Source organism: Bufo gargarizans, chromosome 5, assembly GCF_014858855.1.
Source record: "Bufo gargarizans isolate SCDJY-AF-19 chromosome 5, ASM1485885v1, whole genome shotgun sequence".
NCBI lineage: Eukaryota > Metazoa > Chordata > Amphibia > Anura > Bufonidae > Bufo > Bufo gargarizans.
The window spans coordinates 269,878,583-269,905,993 of record NC_058084.1 but is presented as its reverse complement, the minus strand read 5'-3'; the positions used below and the strand labels follow the sequence as shown (position 1 = coordinate 269,905,993).

Here is a 27,411-nt window from a genome sequence, read left to right as displayed (position 1 = left end):
TTCCAAGCTTTCATACCAACATGACAGTATTAGTCCAAGCTACAGAGGAGAAATCACTGCCGAGTTGGGAATAATCGCAGGTAAAACCTGCTTATACTTTCACTTCAGCTGCATTTGCAGCATCCTGATTTCTATCAGTGATATCTTCCCTGTACTGAACATATTGATGTCATTCTGGTATTGTATGGAAACTTCGAATGACATCTTTTGAACAATACAAAATACAATAACAACTGCCCCATCCCCTTCAATCTGGAGGAGAATGAGGGAGCAGCTGCAGAACTGACAGGCTGCAGAAGGAGAGAAAAAAACCGGTAAAAATATATAGAAATGTGACATTATTATCATTGTAGTGACCCAGATAATAAAATTATATTATTTTTACCACACAGAGAACGCCATAAAAAATGACACAAAATAATGTCAATTTTTTTTTTAATCTTTCCCCCTAAAAATAAAATAATAAAAGTTATTTAATACACTAAATATACCCCAAAATAGTTCCTAAAAACCTACAACTAATCCCGTAAAATAAAATAAAAAACTGAAGAAAAAATGAAAAGTTATGACTGCTAGAACACAAAGGTGGGAAATATTATTGGTCCTTAAAGCTAAAATTAATGATGTCACTAAGGGGTTAAAAATGCAAATATGTCCCCTGAATTGTTCGCCAACAAGATTTACTGCAGACACACAATAAAAAAAGTGACATTTTTGGGAGAACTTTAATGTGACTGTTAAGAAGTTAAAGGGGTTGTCCGACCTTTTAATATTGATGACCAATCCTCAGGATAGGTCTTTAATATCAGATCGTTGGGGGTCCGACCGACACCCAGCACCCCGTCTCCTCATACAGCTGACCAATCCGGCACCCCCGCCGATCTGATATTTGTAGCCTGGACAACCCCTTTAAAGGTTCTTTTCCTCTGAAATTAACCCTCAGATATTTGGAAATATTTGGAGTCTTCTACAGTCTTCTTCTAAATATATCAACATTTTCTATGAGTACTAATTTCTTCCTGGGAACAAGATATAATTTTAAAGATAATGTACTCAGAACTCACCTTTTTTGGTGTAGGTTAGGCCACACAATTGCCCATGAATTATGTTTTCTCCACTTAAAGTAGTGTCCCTTGTAATATCCAGTTTGCTTTGGAGTGCTACGAAGTAGACTATTGTCACAACTATACGTTAAGGGGGTTGTCCCATCTCAACATTTATGGAATATTGCTAGGATAAACAACAAATGTCAAATAGGTATAGGTCCCACCTCAGGAACCCATTCCTATCTCCAGCTGATGTTTTGGCATATCCTAGCGATACGTCATAATTAAGATAGGACAACTTATTTAATTCTTGTCCATTTTACACTCACAAAATAGTAATTGAAGGGGTTGTGTCACTTCAGCAAGTGGCATTTATCATGTAGAGAAAGTTAATACAAGCACACATTATGATTGCCCATATTGTCTCCTTTGATGGCTTGATTCATTTATCCATCACATTATACACTGCTCATTTCCATGGTTACGACTATCCTGAAATCCAGCAGCAGTGGCTGTGCTTGCACACTATAGGAAAAAGTGCGGCCTCTCTGGTGGCCGGGACCATGGGATGCTCACATAGGCTGGTCAGAAAAATAAATATATGTTAGGACTGTGCTACAATATTGGGCAGAAAAATGCACAGTTTATAATTCCTCAGGTGTTCCTTTCAACTCGATCCTCAGTTGATCTCCTTCTTCATCACCATCACTTCAACCTCTAAACCGACCAGCAGTAAGCAACTCATATATATTCTCCTTTATCCACAATACCAGATTAAACCTCAGCCACCTTTCCTTCAAAAAGGAAATCAACATAGGGCAGACCCGCGGGTAAAAAGCATTCAATATCTTTTATTATACTCACAGAGTTTCCTCTTTCAAAATCGCATATACATATAAAATGCTGCCCGACCCGGGTTTCGCACCTACTTCGCACATAGGCTGGTGATTTTTTTCTGTAGTGTCCAAGCATGGCCATTGCTGCTAGATTGCAGGGTGGTCATAACCATGAAAACGAGCAGTGTATAACATGATGGAAAAATGAATCCAGCCAACGAAGGAAATAATATGGATAATCACAATATATTAGTAAGTGGCTTGTATTAACCTTCTCTACATAATAAATGCTATTTGCTGCAGTGACACAACCCCTTTAAATTTATATTATAAATATCATGCATATTTTAGTGCAAAATGTAAAACCTTTAATTTATTAACACAGTGATCCTCATCAGCTTTTCTGTATATGACCTCTCATCCAATAATAACATTTGCTTTCCATACCAATGGATTTGTATCATATGTTAATAACGTCAGTAGTACAAATCATATGTTACCTTGAAACTGGGTAAATTTGATTGTGCCCATTCTTTCTCCATTTCTAAATACCACTTGCCCCTAAGGAAAAAAAAAAACATTTATAAGAACCAGTAAAGGATGCATCATATTTTACACTTAATATATTGAAGGAACATAACAGCAATAACATTAAGACCCACTGCCTAATAGTGTGTAGACCCTCTCATCCTGTCAAGAGCTCCTGTCAAGCTCTAACCCATGAGGAATGGACTTGTGACCTCCGAAGGTTTTTCAATCCCACAGAGCAGATTATGGTCTGTCGGATTTGTAGGTCAAGTCAACACCTTGAACACTTTATAATTTTCCTCAAACCATTCCTAAATATTTTTTTTTTAAGTATGACAAGCATGAAGAGACTTTATTGGTCTGTGACAATATTAAAGGGTCAAGGAAAAAAATTACATATAATGCTTAGTATAGACGCAGGGTCAGGGCATACAATACTATGTTGGAATTCAGACTAGGACATAACTAGAATGATCGAGACATAGACTTGTGATATAAACTCCAACACAGACAGAGAAATTTCAAACAGACCAAACCACAACATGACATGTTGCACAACCAGGGCAGGTCACAGAACTCAAGAGACATGTTTCATGCTGAGACAGAAATCAGGAACAAACTGCATATAGCAGACCTAACTAACTAATTAGATGAGAAGATGCACACAAACACAGCCACGGAAAAATAAAATCTGGCAATACAGAACTGAGGGGAGATACAGGCACATTGCCACAATTCACAACACAAGTAACCGAGACAAGGATACATGGAGCAGTGGCAACATGAACTTTCATTGAACGTAATGTCCCAAATAAAACCCACCAGCTGCCAACACTGGCCCGCACAGCACGATCACATCAACTGAAACGCTATTGTCATTGACAGCCAGCAACCATTGCCTTCATTTGCAGTGGTCTATGAACAAGACCAATGAACTGCTACAGACTAGAGCCGTATTGTTTGGTGAACGTGTCACTCCTGCCTTTGCTGTTGAGCAGCACACTTCCCCAGCTGCTACTGTGATGTTCTGGGAATCCATTGCACATGACAGTTGGTCACTCCCAGTAATAATACGAGGGACAGTAACAGTTATATGTTCAGGTCATTCTGCGGCCACATGTGTTGCCTCTCATAGCAGGGCTTCTAAACAGCATTCATCTGCAAGATAATGCTCACCTACACACTGCAAGGGTTTTTCAGGAACATTGTTAGCAGACTTGAACATTTCCTATGTCTGCCTGGTTGCCAGATATATCAGCACTCAAGCATTTATGGGACCAGCTGGGACACCAGTTTCGGCAACCTACAAGCATGCAGGATCTATAGGTGAAGCTGCAACATATGTTGGGAAATGTGAGCATGATACCATACGGAACTTGTCTCCATGCCTACCCGTATCTTATTTTGTATCCAAGTAGAGAAGCAAAGTGCTAGAGTCTCCTTTCAATTGCACACTTTTGTCCACTAAACTTATCTTTTCACTCTAATATTGTAATCACTTACATATATGATTATTACATTCAAACATTGAACAAAAAAAATCGATCCCATTAACTCTTTCTTGGTGTGTTATTTTTCTATTTATTTATGAAGCATCCATTTCCCTTTTTCCGACATAAATGCCAAATAAAATGGGTGCGGTGGAGGGTGACTTTTTAAATTAGATTTTTTTTTTATTACATTTCTTCCGCTTAATAAAAATATGTAAATTCAGCAGAAATCTGGGGCATTGCGTTTTGCGTTGCCTGGGAGTGATTTTTACATGCGTAATGGAACGGAGCCTAATATGTAGTTGTTTCACACAGGTTTTTTTTTTAGGCAGGATTTCATGCATTTTATTGACCAAAGTCAGAAGTACATTCAAAAGGAATAGGAAATATAGTGGATGGACTTACACTTCTCCTTCCTATAGAATCTATTTCTGGCTTTGGCTCAAAAAATTGAATAAAAAACTGCAGTGGTGCTTTTCCAAGAAATGCTGTGTGTGAAACCACCCTCAATGTAAAACATGTAGATGTTAAGAGTAATGAACATTTTTCGGGAAGCAACTTAGACTTTCTTAAATATGTCCTGTACAGGTGCTTAAACTTCAACATATGTAATACAGAAACATTTTCACATTGTTGCTATGGACCCAAAAACTTATAGACAATGTTAACTTTAACCATGGGTAATGAAGCATAGTAGACCATTTCTTTAACTAACATATCACAATTCATTATTTTTATTTTTTTCAATAAAAATTACACAGTTTTAGAGAATACTTTCCACAATTACACTTGAAGTAATCTATTCCAACATCACTTCTCCTTTTTTCATAACTGCTTTGAAATTGTACATTGTTGTAGAAGTTTGAGATATTGTTAAATTACGGGGTGCAAGGAAAATAACAGTTGTTAAGCTTGCCGCCCACATTTAGTTGTGACATATTTTTGCAATGATTTTCAGTAGAAGACTCTAAAGTCACAGTTGTACATTATGTTTTATTAAGTAATACACTGGTGTCTTCTACTTCATTTTACAACAATTAAATGTTGTGCATGCTGCAGTAGAGTTTATCTTCAACTTTTTCTTTTACATCTCAGTTTTCTGCCCTAAGAACTATGATTCTGGTGGATGACCTTTCTTTACTACTCGAGTCGTCTATATCTGGCTTATCTTTGTAAGTCTAGCTCTACATGTGTAAGTGAAATTAATTCCTTTCAGAATCTGTCATCACTGTCAATGGATGAGGTAAGTATGATTTAATTAACATTTTAAAAAAAAGGGGCACACTTGCACCCACTAATTACTGAGAAATGCAGTTCATGACAAAGTAATTCGTCACAAAGCAAATTTTTTTTTTTATTCAGCGAAGCAGGCAAATCGAATTTTTTAACACTTCGCTCATCTTTACTGGCAAACATTTAATCGGTATGGGGATGAACAACTGCAGTAGCAATTGTTTAATACCACACATAGGGAATGATTGCTGCATGTAAACGGAGCTGGGGTTGCGAGGGCTCAGGCTCCTGACCCAGAGACCATTAAGAAGGACATCAGTGACGTGCAGACAGTACTCGATGATGATGTAGCTGATTGCACTTGGGAGTCGGGTGAATTAGGCGCTTCATCATCATCGGAGAAGAGAGTGGCAGCTTGCCCGTGAGGCAGCGGTGGAGCCAGCAATAGCTAGTGTGGCCAGGAGTCAGCAGGGTGGCAGCAGTAGGAGGTCTGGAGCTAAACGAGCCCGGAGTAAACCACCCGCTTTGCAGTAGCCTACCTGCCTGGAAAGTTGTGGTGCAGGGGTTTACGGAAGCAGCAGCGGTAGCAGTCAGTCAATATGGAGTGTTGAGGGTAAAATCACCTACTCGGCGGTGTGGCAGTTTTTTGTTAAGCCACCGGAGGAGGGGGTGAATATGGCCATTTGTAGAATCTGTGGGCAGAATGTGAAGCGTGCCCTGGGCACTACTAGTCCTAAATGGGGGACTTTTTTTACACCCGCTGAGAGGGAGGACAAACTGAAATACTATAGATACATCCTATGTAGTCAGTTGGCCACTGTCTATCTGCGCTATCGTGCATCCTCTTGAAGGTCTGACCGAGGGAGCCCTCTGCGCTCACATTCCTCTGCCATGGATGCTGTGGCAGGGTGGGGGGAAAAGGAGCAGTTCAAGCTCCATCAGCAACAACTTGAGTCTAGAATTGCTCATGAGCAGCTTTCTTCACCCGCATAGTATAGAAACTACTCACCAGGATCAGCAGGTACACCTGGAGCAGGACCTGAAACAGCAGGTGGCGGCATACTTGGACAGCACCCTGCCACCCCACATTGAAGATCTGCTGGAATACTGGGTAGCCAAACTGGATTTGAGGCCGCAACTAGAAGAGTTTACCCCGGTGTGGCATCAGAGCAGGTGTTTAGTTTGGCAGGAGCCATAGTTACCCCAAGAAGAACCAAAATATGGAGAGACTGAACTTTGTCAAGATGAATTAGGCATGGATCAGCCAGGATTTCCCCCCACCATTGCCTGATGCATCAGACTAGATCATCCATGGTGCCACACCAACATTTTGACAAAAGAGACCGGTTTCTTCTGGCTACTATTCTGATGCTACCACCCGCCTGATGCCACACATCTGATGCCAAGTGCTACTTCTATCACCCACCATCTTCAGCTGGTACTGGCATTGCCACCAACCTTCCCATTCTGTCACTGGGTCACTCTGTGGTCTACTGATGCTGCTGCCACCTCCAGACTATGGCTCTAGTGAAAACAAAAGGAACTGGCGGTAGGCTGCCTCTCACCGTGTGCTGCCACTGGAACTCTGCCCCCACTCCCATTATAGTCAATGAGGACAGAGCGGCAGTCCAGGGGCACACATGAACTAGCGGCAGGACGGATCCGACAGGCTGTTCACCAGCCGGAAAAGCCTGCCGGACTCCCCTGCAGCTAATGTGAAAGTACCCTAAGAATCTCCACTCATTTCGCTGGGGGGCTGTCAACAGGATAAGCTCAAAACACCTGTGACATTCAACCCCCCCTGGCCAGGATAACATGTAGAATGTTGGAGATTGAAGTCATCGCACTCTTCACACGGCTTCAAGTAAACCTCTTTATTCGGGTAATATGTGGCTCAACACGTTTATTTTTTTTATTTTTTTTTAACAAAACCCCCTTCCTCAGGAGCAGATAAATAAAATTGGCAATAACAGTACACAGAAAACACTTACATATTTATAGGCACATGGTTTGTGACATCTGGATGTAGAATTGGTGCATTCCTGCAGTGAAACCGTAAGTAGCACAACCAGGGAGCGTGGCTTCCGGTCCCTGTGGAACGCACCATGTAGCGATCTCTGTGCTCCACCTTCGAGCGTAGGAGCCGCGGCTTCTGATGACATCACCGGAAGTGATGCGTCGTGGTGTCTGGGCGGAAGAAGAGGCAGTAGCGTTCCAACCTGGAACCCAATGATGGTTAGTGTAGGAAACTGATGTGTTCCACACTAGAACACATCGCTTGTGTATGGGGGAGATAGGAATATGGGCATTTTCTATATAAAATCGACATTTTCTATATAAGATGGACCTTTTATATTGGATATAATCTCTAGTCCATAAGAGATTTTATATATATATATATATATGGATGGGAATAGAAGGTGTACCAGGTTATTATTTCCATTACATGAATTACATCGATATAAACAGTCCTTGGACCAATCATCTACATAATTAAGTATAGATGAGTTGTCCATAGGTGATTTCTGGGAATACATTGAGAAAACTCATCTTTACTTAAAGGGAGCCTGTCATCAACTTTATGCTGCATATACAAAAAGCAGAATAAAGTAGAGACAGGTGAGTTGATTTCAGCGGACTGTCATTTAAAAGTTAAAAGTAAGTGGTTGCCGAGAACCAACATCACAATCATTGCAGACTGGGCCTGGAAAAGAGTCACGGCCACCTGAGAAGAGTCATGGTTATTCATAAATACCTGCTCTCCCTGCCCACCTGCTGATGACTGACAGTCTAATACCTAGTTTTCTCTCTTTCTCTCTAGGAGAGAACTGCCAATCATCAGCAGAAAGGAGAGAGCAGGAGATTATGAATAACCATGACTCTTCTCAAGTAGATTTGACTCTTTTCAAGGCCTGTACTGCAGTGATTATGATGCTGGTTCTCAGCAACCTCTTACTTTTAGCTCATGAATGACACACCGCTGAAATGAGCATTTCTGTCACTATTTTATGCTGCCCTCAGTGAGGTCATAATAAAGTTGATGACCAGTTCCCTTTAATTCTACATTCTATATATGATCCTGGCCAGGAGGGTTGAATGTCACAGGTGTCTTGAGTTTATCCTGTTGACAGCCCCCCAGCAAAGTGAGTGGAGATCTTTCTTATATCTTCTTTTATCTATGTTCATTACGACTTGTTTTTATATACATTACTTTAATTTATGACTATCCTTTAATGGACGAATTAACGTTTATATCTTTTGACACTGTAAACTCTATCCCGTTTTTCTACACGAGACCGTTCTATACTTCCATTATTGTTTTTCGGGGGAGTGGCGCTACCTCTCAACACTTGCTTATTCCTATTTTCAGAATTTAGCAGTGATCGTAATAACCTGATGGATAATTCCAGCTTCCACTACCGCAGTTCCTTTTGTTTTCACTAGATCTCTACTATCAAGCATTTAGTAATCACTAACGCTATTCCCAGCTGCCTTCCCCATTGGAATCCAGTAGCCTTATTCCTCTTCTTTCTTCTTCCATTACTGCTAGTGCCCAAAAGGTTTCACATCTTCTCTAAGGGACCCCACCTACACCCAGAGGATTTGTCTAAACTCCTCCTTTTTTTTCTTTTATTTATCTATTACCTCCACACTGTGTCACCTTTCCACTCTGTGGTCTCCTGATGCTGCTACCACCTCCACACTATGTCACATTGCCACTCTGTGGTCTCCTGATGCCGCTGCCACCTCCACACAATGTCACCTTGCCACTTTGTGATCTCCTGATGCTGCTGCCATCTGCACACTATGTCACCTTGCCACTCTGTGGCCTCTTGGTGATGCTGGTGCCACCTTTACACTCTGTCATTGTGCCACACTGTGGTCTCCTCATGATGCTGCTGCCACCACCATATTGTAATTGTGCCACCCTGTGGCCTCCTCCTGATGCTGCTGCTGCCACCTCGACACACTGTCATTGTGCCACTCTGTGGCCTACTGATGCTGCTGCCACCTCCACACTGTCATTGTGACACCCTATGGCCTCCTCCTAATGCTACTGCTGCCGCCACCTCCACACTCTGTCATTGTGCCACTATGTGGCCTCCTGATGCTGCCATCTACACACTGTCATTGTGCCACTCTTTGGCCTCCTCCTGATGCTGCTGCCACCTCCAGACTGTGTCATTGAGCCACTCTGTGGTCTGCTCATGCTGCTTCACACCCTCCCCACTTCATGACTGGGCCACTATTTTTCCTTTCGGCCTGGATGACATAATCATTTATTTGACCCACCTTCTGATCTGTCAGAAGTAAGGAAAAATGAGACGCACAACTGATCCTGTCTATGTAACAGCTGTAAGGCCTGCATGACATGGTCCCTATTTTGCATCAGAATTGGCTTATGATTTGGTAGCTAAAAGCAGGAGTGGGTACAAAACGCAGAAGACATGCAAATATTCCATTCTCATGTCATCTCTGTTTTGGATCCACTCCTGTTTTTTTTTTGCTTTAGCAATACTGATCGATTACTGACCAAATGCTGACCGAGTGAAGGCGGATGCTCCACAGACAGGATAAGATTTTGGGGGATTATTGTTTTGACGGATCAGAGGAAGGCAAAATAATCAGTGACGTCAACACAAACTTACTGCTGACAGCCTCTCCACTCTGTCGGGGGGGGGGGGTTACTTGTATATGCATTTAATAGAACAGGTTCTGTAGCCATCTATGTTGAATCAGATGCCGACGTTGTAAAAGGAGTGCGCTTCTTCTTGACGCTAACATTGACCTGTAAGGCTGAGTCTACACTTGAGTTATTTGGTCAGTGAAGTGTGCAGTGATTCTAAGAGCAACTCATCTGCATGTCATTTACTACCAGAGCAGACTCCATATGTGTGTTACTGCAAGGCACAGTGTTCTACATCACTATAAAGGCTCTCTGCAGCCATGAAATAGCCGTTTTTTAATGCAATTTGCTGCAAATAAATTCATATCGAACTGAATTATTTCCAAAAATTTGGCGAACCGGCGGAATAGAATTTTTGAGAAATTTGATTATCTTTAATAAAAACTATATGAATTTGGTGTTTCCTTAATCGCATTGACCCACAGAAGACAATTATACATATTATATGTACCGCATGAGGAACCCCATAAACATTTTTTGCGCACTTCACATCATAAAAAAAGGCAATCAAAAAGTCTGTTTTACCTCAAAAGTATTAAAAAAACTACAGCCAAGTGTTTCTAAATTCTATGAAACTATTGTGTCAAAGCATTCACTTCACCCCTCGATCAATTCCTTGAGGGGTGTAGTTTCCAAAATTGTGTTTTTTGGGATTTCCTATTTAGAGGTACCTCAGGGTCTGTTCAAATGTGACATGGTGCCCAGAAACCTTTCCAGCAAAATCTGCCCTCTAAAAACAATATTGCACTCCTTTCCTTCTGAGCACTTTGTTATGCCCATGAAGAGGTTTACTATTAAATATTGGGCGTTTATGTAAACTGCAGAACCAGCGTAATGAATATTGTGGTTTGGCTTGCTGTTATTAAAATGGGAAATCTGCACACAAAAAAAGGAAATTTATAAATTTCACTTCCATTTTTATTAAAATGGGAAATCTGCACACAAAAAAAGGAAATTTATAAATTTCACTTTCATTTTGCTTTAATTCCTGTGGAACACCCATATTGGTTAACAAAGTTTGAAAAAAATTGAGTGTGTAGTTTCTAAAATTGGGTCATTTTTGGGTGTTTTATATTCTGTAAGGCCCTTAAAATCACTTCATAACTGAATTGGTGCTTAAAAAAAATGGTTTTGAAAATTTTCTTGAAAATTTCAAAAACTGCTTTCAATATTTTAAGCCTTTTAACATCCTAAAAATGAAAGTAACATTACCATTACCACAAATTATACCAACGTAAATTCGACACATGGTGAATGTTAATTGATAACTATTTTGTGAAGAATCACTGTCTTAAAAGCAGAGAAATAAAAATTTAGATTTTTTTTTATTTGTTTACAATTTTATATACATTTTGGATTGATTTATACAAAAAGGTAAATATATACAGTACAGACCAAAAGTTTGGACACACCTTCTCATTCAAAGAGTTTTCTAACAGTCTATCAGTGTATCCACCTGACTTCTCCACAATGCAACTGATGGTCCCAACCCCATTAATAAGGCAAGAAATCCCACTTATTAAACCTGACAGGGCACACCTGTGAAGTGAAAACCATTTCAGGTGACTACCTCTTGAAGCTCATCAAGAGAATGCCAAGAGTGTGCAAAGCGGTAATCAAAGCAAAAGGTGGCTACTTTGAAGAACCTAGAATATGACATATTTTCAGTTGTTTCACACTTTTTTGTTATGTATATAATTCCACATGTGTTAATTCATAGTTTTGATGCCTTCAGTGTGAATCTACAATTTTCATAGTCATAAGTCAGAAAACTCTTTGAATGAGAAGGTGTGTCCAAACTTTTGGTCTTTACTGTATATTAACTCAAATTCACTACTAATATAAAATATGATGTGTCACAAGAAAACACTTGGATAAGTAAAAGCGTTCCAAAGTTATTACCACATAACTTGACACATGTCAGATTAAAAAAAAAAAATGGGGCTTGGATATTTAGTCCAAACAGGCTTTTGCTGGAAGGGGTTAAAAAGTCCATTTTAATTTATCAACACATTAAAATATCTTCTTGCTTTGATCTAAAACTATAGTATACTGGGGTCACAGACAGCGTCAAAGGACATGTTAAAATCTCTATAACTTTGAGAGTTCTGATTCTGCACATTTTCTTTACTGTACATTGTAAAATAATATGTAAAATATTAGCTATAGATTTCTGTAAGACTGTTTATTGGACTGTCAAAGTGCTAATAAAAACAGTTTACTATTTCATACAAGCAGCAACAATAAATACAAATGTGAATACATTTAAAGGTAATTATAATGCATACCTTTGATCTAATATGTTACACTTTTAGATCACTATACAAAAGTTGACACTGAGGAAAGACTGAATTACTAAACAATTTACAGAAATGCTCAAGTGATTATTTTTCTCTTTAGCTGGTTGGTTTTTATTACAGGTTTTGAACGAAATACAAGGGGAATTATCACTCCTTATAATTACTTTGACAACTAACAAATTTATAAAAGTGTTATATGGCACAGCTCCCAAAATACAAAACACATTCATAAGCCTCAAAGCATTTACTACATGCATTACCCTGCCTAGTCAATGAACATTACCTTAAGATGTGTGATGTATATTGAAAGGTTACAATTATAATACAGTTCATTGTTAAAAGCATACTATGTTGATTAGTCACTTGGCAATGATTCTGCCAGTAAGTACAGACAATACCTAAAGCACCATCCATGAGGCGTGTTGTCATCTTAGATGATGATGATGATTGATGGTATACAGTGGCCATGAACATTAATATGGAGTCTAAGTGTCTAACTCTCTTATTCTGAGATTTAAAAAAAGACAGATTCTCCACATCAAGCCAGCAACACGCATGACAAAAGTTTTGGCCAAGTGATTGTTCAGCCTACAGCCATCATTCCCCTAATTCCTCCATTGTGAATGGGAGGGGGGTGAAAGATACTGACAGACACCTCTGGCATTTGCTTATCTTCTCAAGAACAATAGGTCGGGTATGTTGAATTCTAAGATGAAATTTCTGGGGATATATTGGTAAAGTTTAAAGAGGTTATCCAATCCTTATCATGACCCCCCAAATTCCTGGGCCCTTCATACAGGTTACTATACCCACTCGCTGGCACCCGTGTCACTCCTCATAGCCGCAAGGCCAATGCTGCATCTCTCTGATGCATGGAGCAAAAAAACTGGTGATGGGGGCACCCAATAGCAGGCTACGATAGGAATGAGCCTCCCTAGCATCGCAGGTGATGCTAGGGAGGCTTGTTCCCATCACAGCCTGCTATTCTCTGCCCCCACCCTCTCACCAGATGTTTTGATCCATGCGACGGGGAGATGCAGCGGCGGCCATGCGGGCTTCAGTAACGACGCGGGAGCGGGGAAAGTATAACCTGTATGAGGGGCCTGTATGAGTTGTATAACCCCTTTAACTCTAGGTTTTATGTATATGTATGTTTCATAGTACATTTTGGAGTCTGATCCTTTTCTCATTGTAGGTTATGATATGTTATTGATTTGGCCACACTGTACATTATTTGAGGCCTTGTTTGGAAATTTAATCTTAAACAAAGCAATATAGAATTGGAGGGAGAAGTCTGACTGGCTCCAAATTTATTCTGCAGCAGGAGAACCCCAAACATTCAGTCAATGTCATTAAGAACTTTGCTCAGCATAAAGAAGAACAAGGAGTCCAGGATTTGAGCAAGCCTGCATACACAGAAGATCTCTGGGTAGTTCTCTACGATCTTTGGAACAAACAAGTTCTTTCAAAAACTGTGTGCTAGTATACCTAGAAGACTTGATGATTTGAAGGCAAAGAGTTGTCACACCAAATATTGATTTGTTCATGCATTTTGTTAATTGGTAAAAATAAACTTCTATTTTTGAAATAATTCTTACTTTACAGCATTTTTTCCACACCTGGCCAAAAGATTTGAATAGTACTGCATATAATTTGAATTAGATAATTTTTGTGTGGTAAATATGTCCGTAAGCATAAATGACCTATTTGACATATTCCACAGCGCTTTACAGACATTATCATCACTGACTATCCGCAGTGGGGCTCACAATCTAGATTCCCTATCAGTATGTCTTTGGAGAGTCAAAATAAACCTGAGTACAATGCAGATGTTGTCCTTGGCCAGATTTGAACCTAGGACCCCAGCACTGCAAGGCACCAGTGCTAACCACCCATAACATAACATATACTGTTAAATGAAAACCAATGACGGGTAAAGTCAATAAAAATGATTATCTTGTGTCAATGGCAAAGCAGGTTTCAGTTTTTCAGGTAGATGCAATGAAAGCAAAATAAAATATGACCTAGTGTAAGGATCTGAACAACTTAGACAAGGGTCAAGTTAAGAGCGCTAATAAGATAACAAAGTCAAAGCATTTACAAAATAGGAGGCCTTGGGGGAGTATTTCCAGTATACTAGTAAACTGGCAGCAGGGTCATGGGTATCCAAGTCTCACTGATGAATTTGGCAAGTGAAGGTCAGCCTTCAGAAGAGCTACTGTAGTACAAATTGCTGTCAAATGTAATTCTGGCTATTAGAGATGAGCAAAGTTTTGAAAACTTTAATTTGGTAAGTTTGCTGAAGTTTGACAAGAAATTTGATTCGTTCTGAACTAATTTGTCACAAATCACTATAAATCAGGTATACCCAGGCCTTAGGGAATGGTCACACAGAGCGGCTGTGTTATGGGCGGGTTGGAGCCATGCTGTGGTGTAAAACAGCATGACCAATTATCCCACAGCTACCTTTCATTTAATAATGAAGACCATATAAAGGGTAGCCCATTTATATGGATACACCTTAATAAAATGAGAATGGTTGGTCATATTAACTTCCTGTTTGTGGCACATTAGTATATGTGAGGAGGGAAACTTTTCAAGATGGGTGGTGACCATGGCGGCCATTTTGAAGGTGGCCATTTTGAATCCAACTTTTGTTTTTTCAATAGGAAGAGGGTCATGTGACACATCAAACTTATTGGGAATTTCACAAGAAAAACAATGGTGTGCTTGGTTTTAATGTAACCTTATTCTTTCATGAGTTATTTACAAGTTTCTGTCCACTTATAAAATGTGTTCAGTGTGCTGCCCATTGTGTTGGAATGCCAATGCAACCCTCTTCTCCCACTCTTAACACACTGATGATGTGTTTCCCTCTTTATGCACTGAAGCTGGCACGTTCCCTGAGTTTTTCCAGCAAGATGGTGCACCACCACATTATGGGTGTCAGGTCCGACCATTCCTAGATGAACAGTTTCCTGGAAAGTGGGTTGGTCGTCGTGTGCCAATTGAACGGCCCCCAAGGTCTCCCGATCTGACCCCCTTCGATTTTTATCTTTGGGGTCATCTGAAGGCAATTTTCTATTCTGTGAAGATACGAGATGTGCAGCACCTGAAACTATGGATACTGGAAGCCTGTGCTAGAATTTCTCCTGCGGTCTTGCTATCAGGGTGTGAAGAGTGGGAGAAGAGGGTTGCATTGACAATCCAACACAATGGGCAGCACATTGAACACATTTTATAAGTGGTCAGAAACTTGTAAATAACTCATGAAAGAATAACATTGCATTAAAACCAAGCACACCATTGTTTTTCTTGTGAAATTCCCAATAATTTTCATGTGTCACATGACCCTCTTCCTATTGAAAAAACAAAAGTTGGATTCAAAATGGCCGACTTGGTCACCACCCATCTTGAAAAGTTTCCCCCCTCATATATACTAATGTGCCACAAACAGGAAGTTAATATCACCAACCATTCCCATTTTATTAAGGTGTATCCATATACAGTACAGACCAAAAGTTTGGACACACCTTCTCATTCAAAGAGTTTTCTTTATTTTCATGACTATGAAAATTGTAGATTCAACTGAAGGTATCAAAACTATGAATTAACACATGTGGAATTATATACATAACAAAAAAGTGTGAAACAACTGAAAATATGTCATATTCTAGGTTCTTCAAAGTAGCCACCTTTTGCTTTGATTACTGCTTTGCACACTCTTGGCATTCTCTTGATGACCTTCAAGAGGTAGTCACCTGAAATGGTTTTCACTTCACAGGTGTGCCCTGTCAGGTTTAATAAGTGGGATTTCTTGCCTTATAAATAGGGTTGGGACCATCAGTTGCGTTGTGGAGAAGTCAGGTGGATACACAGCTGATAGTCCTACTGAATAGACTGTTAGAATTTGTATTATGGCAAGAAAAAAGCAGCTAGGTAAAGAAAAACCGAGTGGCCATCATTACTTTAAGAAATGAAGGTCAGTCAGTTTGAAAAATTGGGAAAACTTTGAAAGTGTCCCCAAGTGCAGTCACAAAAACCATCAAGCGCTACAAAGAAACTGTCTCACATGCGGACCGCCCCAGGAAAGGAAGACCAAGAGTCACCTCTGCTGCGGAGGATAAGTTCATCCGAGTCACCAGCCTCAGAAATCGCAGGTTAACAGCAGCTCAGATTAGAGACCAGGTCAATGCCACACAGAGTTCTAGCAGCAGACACATCTCTAGAACAACTGTTAAGAGGAGACTGTGTGAATCAGGCCTTCATGGTAGAATATCTGCTAGGAAACCACTGCTAAGGACTGGCAACAAGCAGAAGAGACTTGTTTGGGCTAAAGAACACAAGGAATGGACATTAGACCAGTGGAAATCTGTGCTTTGGTCTGATGAGTCAAAATTTGAGATCTTTGCTTCCAACCACCGTGTCTTTGTGCGACGCAGAAAAGGTGAACGGATGGACTCTACATGCCTGGTTCCCACTGTGAATCATGGAGGAGGAGGTGTGATGGTGTAGGGGTGCTTTGCTGTTGACACTGTTGGGGATTTATTCAAAATTGAAGACATACTGAACCAGCATGGCTACCACAGCATCTTGCAGCGGCATGCTATTCCATCCGGTTTGCGTTTAGTTGCACCATCATTTATTTTTCAACAGGACAATGACCCCAAACACACCTCCAGGCTGTGTAAGGGCTATTTGACCATGAAGGAGAGTGATGGGGTGCTGCGCCAGATGACCTGGCCTCCACAGTCACCGGACCTGAACCCAATTGAGATGGTTTGGGGTGAGCTGGACCGCAGAGTGAAGGCAAAAGGGCCAACAAGTGCTAAGCATCTCTGGGAACTTCTTCAAGACTGTTGGAAGACCACTTCAGGTGACTACCTCTTGAAGCTCATAAAGAGAATGCCAAGAGTGTGCAAAGCAGTAATTAAAGCAAAAAGTGGCTACTTTGAAGAACCTAGACTATGACATATTTTCAGTTGTTTCATACTTTTTTGTTATGTATATAATTCCACATGTGTTAATTCATAGTTTTGATGCCTTCAGTGTGAATCTACAATTTTCATAGTCATGAAAATAAAGAAAACTCATGAATGAGAAGGTGTGTCCAAACTTTTGGTCTGTACTATAAATGACCCACCCTGTAGTCTTTCTTCATTGTTAATAGCCACACAGAACCTTTAAACAGGGGGTGTTTCTGGTATGGGGTTTGTCTGGTTAGGTGGGGGCACAGTACAAATATTATTTCTGTTCTGGCCTGCAATCTCCTACAGGTTGACAGTAAACACTTAATATTAACCAGTTCCGGCATACCCACTTCTCCAATCCCAGGGCTCTCCTGCCCTACAGGTGGGAGCCCTTCTGCCTTCTGCTTTTCCTCCTTTTCCACATCATCTAACATTGATGAGAATATGGCATCAGGAACATCCAGCACTAGGCATCTTGCTTTCTAAGACATGGCGACTTTGATGGATGATTTGGATGAAGTAAAGCCAGCAAAATATGAGGATGGTCATCATTAAGACCTGTCCCCCTTAGGGGTGCCGATTGGATTGGCACGCTGGCAGTGGAATAATTTACAGCTGATGTTGGAATTAGCAAATGTAGGAATAAATAAAACTGATTCAGAATAAGTCTCCCTGTACTCTTTATCTCCAATATTCTTCTATTAATCATTTCCAGCAGCACTGTCCCTTGTCTCTCCCTATGCTCAGTTCACCGGACAAAAACGGAGACCACTTAGAATGAGGGTTTTATAGGGCTGTGACATCACAGGGGATGGCTATCTGTGGATTGGCTGGCTTCACACTGCACGGCATTATGGGTGATCTTGTGTTCCAGGGCTTGTCTCCCCTACACTTACTTTCGCTTTACACCAAAAAGAATGAATGTTCCCCCACTAATAAAGAACAATTAAATACCAAAAATCTATATATTTATTAAATTATGCAAATTGTGAATATATAAAAACAGTCACATGTGCAAGCAAAGAGGATACATTGGTGATGCAGTAAATGGTTATATATATTCAATGAGCTACATCCATCTCAATATAGCGTCCCAGTCTATCTCAGCATCACAAAGTTTGTACAAAAATACAACTAAAGTGCATAGTGCAAGTTGCACTATGCACTTTAGACATATTTTTGCCTGTTTACCACTGCCTGACCTGGCCAGTGCCTGTTCATCATATTGACCTTTAGCTTCCTGCCCTGACATCAGGCTTCTTTTACAGACTTTGCCTGTTCATAAACCTTGGGCTGTTTCTTAACTAGGAATATTGCCTGATCCCTTGGTAGTTCACACCAGTGTCTCTGATCTAAGTGGGTATGCTGCAAACTACACTGGGACTATTCAAGGAAGTATCGACCGGGTGGGTCCCTTGCAGCGAAGGTCAGATCCCTGTAGAAGGGGTTAAAGTATGAAAACTAGGGGACTGCCAGGTTTTAGGTTTAGCCTAAAGCAAAACCGGTTAGATGGCACCATGGGTTCACACTCATTGTCTATTACAGATCTCTTTTCATTGCAAAGAGTGGTTGCAGTAGGCACATGAGCATCTGATCAAGACCACAAAACTATGGGAGAAGACAGCCAGATGAATCAATATATAATTTTGCTGGCTGGGTATTTGTGTGGCTCACTTTCCTGGGAGAGAGATGGCATCAGGACTCACAATGAGAAGATGGCACACTGGAGGAGAAAGTATGATGCTCTAAGAAATGTTCTGCTGGGAAACCTTGAGTCCACTGATGTGAATGTAAAGTACCACCACCTAAACAATAGTTGCAGACAAAGTATTCATGGCAACAGTATTCCCTATTGGTAGTGGTTATTTTGCTTAAGATATTGCACCCTGCCTCACTGCAAAACTTTTTCAGGAATAGTGTATCAAGACAAAGAGTTCAAGGTGTTAACTTGGCCTATGAATTCCCCTAATTTCAATTTGATTGATGTGCTGTAAAAACAAGTCAAATTCTTGGAGGCCCTCACCTTGTAATTTAAAGGGTTAAAATGATCTGCTGCTTACAGATAACACAGAACACCTTTAGAGGTCTCAACAGATAAGAGCTGTTTTGACAGCATAAGGAAGACCTACACAATATTAGACAGGTTGTTCAAATATTATGGCTATTTCGATTCGTAAAATATAATAAAGATAAAATATAAGAAAACAGTGTGGTTAACTTTTTTCAGAGAGCTTACGTATGGTTCAGTGACTACACATATATACCTGATTAAAGAATCATCACGCCTGCTTAATCCTTCCTTTCTTTCTTTTAATTGCCACTTTCAAATAGCAACACAATTACTTGGTATTTTTAGATAGCTAATTTTAACAGCACTGGCTCCTTTTTTCTTATTTTTTACTAAAAATATAGCCAGTATACCCACTTAAGCTGGCCATACGCATTAGACAAAAGTGATGGCGGAACAGCAGTTAAACAACGATTGGGTGAACGTTCTTTTCACAGATGCACTTTGTTTTCTTTAAGAAGAAGAAGATGAGCTGTATGCACATTTTCAGTGTAGTATAGGTGAAGTGAAACATGGTTGGACACTGTAGATGTGACTTAAAGGGATTCTGTCACCTCCCCTAAGGCAAAAAACGATTTAAAAGCAGCCATGCAGCACAGCTTACCTGGATTAGGCTGTGCTGTTCTATCTTGAAATACGTCCAGCAGTTACTTCAAAAAACGAGTTTGATCAATAAGGAAATGCGTCCTGAAGGTGCCCAGAGGGGCGTTTTTTTCTTCTTAGAGAGCCCAGTACCGCCCCTCTTTCAGTGCCCAGCCCGCCTTCCTAGTACTTTCTAACCGCCGCCCCCAGCCTGCCACAGCCTCCCCTCCCTCTCCTCCCCCTCCCTCACGCCGAACGAAGTCTCGCACAGGCGCAGTAACCACTGAGGGCTGCGCCTGTGCGATCATCAGGAGACTGAGGGCGGCAGCTTCATCTTCGTTACTGGGCATGCGCCGAGCCCAGTGACGTCCGATGTTAGCTCTTTCCCTCAGTCAGCCTGGTAGGAAGCGCAGAGGATTGCCGATCGGCTGCTGCACCCTGCGCTTTCTCCAGTCTGCCTGCCTTTACTTAATATAATAATACCTAATTCGCCCCAACAAATACTTATTTCTTTCCTGAAGGGAGGGTGGGGAAAGAAATCGCTGGCCGTCTTCACTGTGGCAGGCAGACTGGAGAAAGCGCAGGGTGCAGCAGCGATCGGCAATCCTCTGCGCTTCCTACAAGACTGACTGAGGGAAAGAGCTAATATCGGACGTCACTGGGCTCGGCGCATGCCCAGTGACGAAGATGAAGCTGCCGCCCTCAGTCTCCTGATGATCGCACAGGCGCAGCCCTCAGTGGTTACTGCGCCTGTGCGAGACTTCGTTCGGCGTGAGGGAGGGGGAGGAGAGGGAGGGGAGGCTGTGGCAGGCTGGGGGCGGCGGTTAGAAAGTACTAGGAAGGCGGGCTGGGCACTGAAAGAGGGGCGGTACTGGGCTCTCTAAGAAGAAAAAAACGCCCCTCTGGGCACCTTCAGGACGCATTTCCTTATTGATCAAACTCGTTTTTTGAAGTAACTGCTGGACGTATTTCAAGATAGAACAGCACAGCCTAATCCAGGTAAGCTGTGCTGCATGGCTGCTTTTAAATCGTTTTTTGCCTTAGGGGAGGTGACAGAATCCCTTTAATAGCTTGATAGAGAGATAGTATGACAGGCGTTGCTCCCTCGACTACATCTTTCCATTCTATTTTTATTACAGTTAAAGTGAATAGGACATACTGCCTACTAAACCTATGCCAAGGTAATCAGCAGCTATTATGGTCAAATAAAGATATGCTCATGATTAAAAGCACCCATTCGTCATGTTCAATCTTCCATACAGTCTAACTCACTAAAAACCAAGCGTCATTATTTTTTATTGTGAACTTTTTACAATGTGCTCTGGTTTCCAGATTCCCCTAGAGTGATAGCACAGCGTTTCCCCTGACACCAATCAGTCAAATGATATGCACAGTGCTCTGCAGTGTATAGGAATGTTAAGAGATGCTATAAACCAAGCAGTTACACATTTGATTCCCCCCTTCCAGTCTGCTGCTCACACAGGAGTTCCTAATTATGCAACTGCTAATGCAAATAATTGCTAACTCAAATTAGATCACATTTTATTTTCCATTTTCTAAATTGACTGAAGGAGTGACTTAATTCCCTGCAAAACTGATAGTACCACCACTGGTCTAAGAAAATCCATCTCACAGGTAAATTGAATCTCTAAACTGGGATTTTAGATGCAAAATGAGATTGTGAACTTGACATCAACCACTGTAAAGCCTAATTTTTATTCTTTCAAAATACATGTAAGGACACCAGCGTTTAGTTATAGCATTTTTTCTTCTTTCATCTATTTATCTATCTATCTATTGATCTACATATATACATACACACACGTGCAATCCCAATTCCAAAAACAAGTTGAGAATTAGTGATGAGCGGCATAGGCGATATTCAAATTTGCGATAGCCTGCCGGAACAGCCTTATTCATTAAAATACCAGATCCGTCTTTCCAGTATCATCCGGAATAACGGCTAAGTATTTAATTTTTTCAAAGCTAGAAAGAATTGCGCATACCAGAAAACCGGATCCGGCGATGCGTCAATTTCCGGAACACTTGGTACCAGATCCGGCATTAATATATTTCAATGGAGATTAATGCCAGATCCAGAAAGTGCGGTAGTGTTTCGGAATTTTGGCTGGAAACAAATACCGTACAAGGGACGGAATGGTAGACATCCTGATGCATACTTAAAGGATTGCTTTCCATTCAGAATGCATTGGAACAAAAAGGAAGGGATTTTTTTGAGACCGTTTACCAGATTTGAATACCGGAAAAGAATAACGCTAGTGTGAAAGTACCCTTATTCTACAATCTCTATATAGTGTTCTGCATTGATTGTGCCTTTCCAGACGTGTAAGCTGCCATAGACACTAATGCAACCCCATATCATACAGGCTTTTGAATTGTCTGCTGATAAGATTGACAGTCCTTCTCCTCAAGTCTGCAGGACCCGGCATCCCTTGCTCCCAAAAATAATTTCACATTTTGATTTCTCTGGCAACAGAACAGCTTTCCATTTTGCTCTTCACCATCCAATAGTCATAATAATTTTTTTTTTATTCATATAGCGATATGAAGGCTTATTTTTTTAACTTCACCATTTAATTTACCATGTCTTGCATTAGTCAGGACAATAAATTCTTTGTGGGATAAAATTGAAAAACCTCACAATTCCTACAATGTTTTTTAGGTTTTAATATTACGACATTTCCCGTGTGCTAAAAGTGACACGATGTTCTTATTCGGCGGGTCAATATGATTATGGTGATATCAAATTTGTACGATTTTTTATTTGACTATTTTAAAAAGAAATTAAAACCTTGGGAAAAAAACTTGCTTCCTGCTGATACGATATACAGCATTTCTACAACCATAAAGGTGATCTCTTTAGCATAGATAGTTCCTAAATTGCATGCTTTATATACAAAATTTAAAAACATTTACTGTACATCTTATTTAAATATATAAAGAAATGACTAAAATGGGACAAATGATCTCCTCTAAGCTATGAAGTGTTCCTGTGGGCTTTGCATTTTAAACTGTGCAAACAGCCAAGTAGTTCAAAGACTAGCAATGTTTATTGACCCATTAAAACTGAAACTAGAGCATATATGACTTCAAATTTTACCAACACTAATCTGCAAATTGCTTTAATTGGAATTAAACTCTGAAAATGTTACACATCCTATAGCGATGTCATACACATGGGAGTTGTTACCAAGGATCATTATCTGTGCTAATTACTTTGTCAATTTCCTTAACATATTCACTTGTAATATGAACATACAGTCTCTACTAGGGAGGAGTTTCACTAACTCTGTATTATTATTGCAGTTGAAAAATAAGCGTAAAATGTTCTTTTAATATTCAGTATTTGTAAGAAGTTACCTGAATAGGTGTTATAATGTATTTGTGGAATCAGACTGCTCTGCAGGGCAAGAACTTGGATTCCAAAGTCCCTGCAGGTCTGCAGGGTAAGTATTTGATTACACCAATTTGCAGACAAGTGTTAAACATACAGATTGCTAAGCCATCATGTTATTTCAGTAATTGTAGGATTATTCGGAGATGGTTCTTTACACCAAACAGATAATGTTTTCTAGGATACAATTTATTTCTATAGAAAGTACTGTTAACAGTTTTTCTCATTTTCTACTTAAAATTGAGCTGGTTTTGTGATACTGCTTACACATGACGATCATAAACACAATGGAGACAAATATTTTAACCTTTTCAGGACACATTACGTACCGGTACGGTATCGTTTCGATCACCGCCGCCCGGCGGACTGTGATCGGAACCCGATGCCTGCTCAAATCATTGAGCAGGAACCTTGGCTATATGCACGGGGGGTCCCATGACACCCTCCGTGTTGGCGATCACCGCACACCGCAGGTCAATTCAGACCTGCGGTTTTGCGGCTTTTACCTGTGGTTGCGGCGGTGATTGGAGGTGCCATCGGGTCCCCATGCGGCTGTAGGGGGGACCCGATGGCATGGAAGGCAGCGCGATGCCTAAGGAGGGCATTGCACTGCCTTCCGGCGACAAGCCTGCGAGATCCAGCCCCCTGGATCTCACAGGCCTGAAGCTGTATGAGTAATACACACTGTATTACTCATACAGCCAATGCATTCCAATACAGAAGTATTGGAATGCATTGTAAAGGGATTAGACCCCCAAAAGTTGAAGTTCCAAAGTATGACAAAAAAAAGTGAAAAAAAAAGGTTTGCCCCACAAAAATTAAAAGTTTCAAGTAAAAATAAACAAAAACATAATTTTCCCCAAATAAAGTAAAAAAAAAAAAAGATTAGTAAAAAATAGGGGGGGGGGGGGAGTATACCAAAATAGTACCAATCTAACTGTCACCTCATCCTGCAAAAAATGAGCCCCTACCTGAGACAATCACCCAAAAAATAAAAAAAAATATGGCTCAGAATATGGAGACATTAAAACATCATTTTTTTGTTTTAAAAAAGCTGTTATTGTGTAAAACTTGCATAAATAAAAAAAGTATACATATTAGGTATCGACGCATTCGTATCGACCAGCTCTATAAAAATATCAAATTACCTAACCCTTCAGATAAACACCGTAAAAAAAACAAAAAAAAAAACTGCTAAATAAACCATTTTTGTCACCTTACATCACAAAAAGTATAATAGCAAGCGATCAAAAAGTCATATGCAACCCAAAATAGTGCCAATCAAACCGTGATCTTATCCTGCAAAAAAGGAGACCCTACCTAAGATAATCGCCCAAAAACTGAAAAAAATATGGCTCTCAGAATATGGAGACACTAAAACATTATTTTTTTTGTTTCAAAAATGATATTGGTGTGTAAAACCTACATAAATAAAAAAAATATATACATATTAGGTATCGGCGCGTTCGTATCAACCGACTCTATAAAAATATCACATAACCTAACCCCTCAGATGAACACCGTAAAAAATAAAAAATAAAAACTGTGCTAAATAAAACATTTTTTGGCACCTTACATCACAAAAAGTGCAATAGCAAGCGATCAAAAAGTCACACGCACCCCAAAATAGTGCCAATCAAACCGTCATCTCATCCCGCAAAAATCATACCCTACCCAAGATAATTGCCTAAAAACTGAAGAAAATGATGGCTCTCAGACTATGGAAACACTAAAAAATTATTATTTTTTGCTTCAAAAATGTGTATTCATTGTGTAAAACTCTTACATAAATAAAAAGTATACATATTAGGTATCACAGCGTCCATGATAACTTGCTCTATAAAAATATCACATGACCTAACCCCTCAGGTGAATACTGTAAAAAAATAAAAATAAAAACAGTGTAAAAAAAAAGCTATTTTTTGTCACCTTACATTACAAAAAGTGTAATAGCAAGCGATTAACAAGTCACACGCACCCCAAAATAGTGCCAATCAAACTGTCATCTCATCCCGCAAAAATCACACCCTATCCACGGTAATCGCCCAAAAACTGAAAAAATTATGGCTCTCAGACTATGGAAACACTAAAACATGATTTTTTTTGTTTAAAAAAAGAAATCATTGTGTAAAACTTACATAAATAAATAAAAAGTTCACATATTAAGTATCACCGCGTCCGTGACAACCTGGTCTATAAAAATACCACATGATCTAACCTGTCAGATGAATGTTGTAAATAACAAAAAATAAAAACGGTGCCAAAACAGCTATTTCTTGTTACCTTGCCTCACAAAAAGTGTAATATAGAGCAACCAAAAATCATATGTACCCTAAACTAGTACCAGAAAAACATCCACCCTATCCCGTAGTTTCTAAAATGGGGTAACTTTTTTGGAGTTTCTACTCTAGGGGTGCATCAGGGGGGCTTCAAATGGGACATGGTTTAAAAAAAAAAACAGTCCAGCAAAATCTGCCTTACAAAAACCGTATGGCATTCCTTTCCTTCTGCGCCCTACTGTGTGCCCGTACAGCAGTTTATGACCACATATGGGGTGTTTCTGTAAACTACATAATCAGGGCCATAAATATTGAGTTTTGTTTGGCTATTAACCCTTGCTTTGTAACTGGAAAAAAAATATTAAAATGGAAAATCTGCCAAAAAATAATATCTATTTTCCATTAATTCTTGTGGAACACCTAAAGGGTTAACAACGTTTATAAAATCACGTTTTGAATACCTTGAGGGGTGTAGTTTCTAGAATGGGGTCATTTTTGGGTGGTTTCTCTTATGTAGGCTTCGCAAAGTGAATTCAGACCTGAACTGGTCCCTAAAAATTGTGTCTTTGAAAATTTCTGAAAAATTTCAAGATTTGCTTCTAAACTTCTAAGCCTTGTAACATCCCCAAAAAATAAAATAAAATTCCCAAAATGAGCCAAACATGAAGTACACATATGGGGAATGTAAAGCAATAACTATTTTTGGAGGTATTACTATGTATTATAGAAGTAGAGAAATTGAAACTTAGAAATTTGCAATTCTTTTTACAAATTTTTGTTAAATTTGGTATTTTGTAATAAATAAAAATTATTATTTTTTACTTCATTTTACCAGTGTTATGAAGTGCAATATGTGACAAAAAAACTGTCTCAGAATGGCCTGGATAAGTCAAAGTGTTTTAAAGTCATCACCACTTAAAGTGACACTGGTCAGATTTGCTAAAAATTGCCTGGTCTTTTAGGTGAAATAAGGCTGTGTCCTAAAGGGGTTAAAATAGGAGCACAATAGCAAAATTCTTGTATCCAGCAGAGCCAGATACTGCTGGGGCCTACCGGATGCCCCTTCTCTATAATGGCATCTGTTGGGTCTTTGGGAAGAATGGAGGCTTTCTGCATGCAGAAATAATTTTCCATCAAAAAGTTGGCATTCATGCTGTAGACCCAGCGGTGTTGTGGTGTTTAGCTATAACAGATTCGGCAATTCCAGTACTCTGCTCCTCTGCTGGAACAGATTGTATAGAAATCCTGTAATCAGATGTGAACGTAACCTTAGTTGATACTGCATGTACGTTCTAATGGGGAGTTGCACAAGATGGACTCTAACACATTGTTGAAATCCAATATGGTCAATAATTGTTTTTCTACCATCAATCATAGGGGGACTTCCGAGAGAGCCCCGACTGAGCACTAACAGATCATGTTAGTCTATTGTGTATGTGAAGCTGAAATGAAATTGCTGTTTGTGCAGTTAACTCATGTCTTCATGTCAATTTAAGGATATTTAAAACACATTTTTAATGGCCATAAACAACATACAGTAGTTAACAATTTGCAAACTGTGCTAATTTTGAAGACTATATGACAACATGTGGGTGTGCCAAGCTGTTTTTGATGGTGGTTGAACACAATAGTGCACAAACCTGAATAGAAGATGTAACAGCAGCTGCTGTGCGCCACTGTTCCCCTGCTTACCGCCGCGGTCCCAGTAACCATGTTCAGCGGTGATCTGCCACCACTGCTTCCCATTCACTGCTGCAGTCCTGGGGTCTGTCTGTGTAGCTACTGTTGTTCTGGGATCCGCTCCACAGTTTCCTCTCAGCCCTAGCCACAGCATGCTTGCTGCTTGTTTCCTGCAGCACTTCCTTAAGGGCCCTGGCGTGTCACTTCTTGGGCTTTATGGGTTAGGTCATGTGACCTTGCTGACCAATCCTAGCCCTCCTGCATATATATAAGTGGCTCAACCCCCTTCCCAGATGC

General features: G+C 40.1%; 1 protein-coding gene across 1 annotated transcript in view; it reads right to left on the bottom strand.

Annotated features, from left to right (window-relative positions):
* GABBR2 (gamma-aminobutyric acid type B receptor subunit 2) overlaps positions 1–27,411 on the bottom strand; it is an 858,895-nt gene that overhangs the window by 303,365 nt on the left and 528,119 nt on the right. The window contains exon 8 of the mRNA XM_044294545.1: positions 2,383–2,443. Coding sequence (XP_044150480.1) covers positions 2,383–2,443 — 61 coding nt within the window. The remainder of the gene's footprint in view (positions 1–2,382; positions 2,444–27,411) is intronic.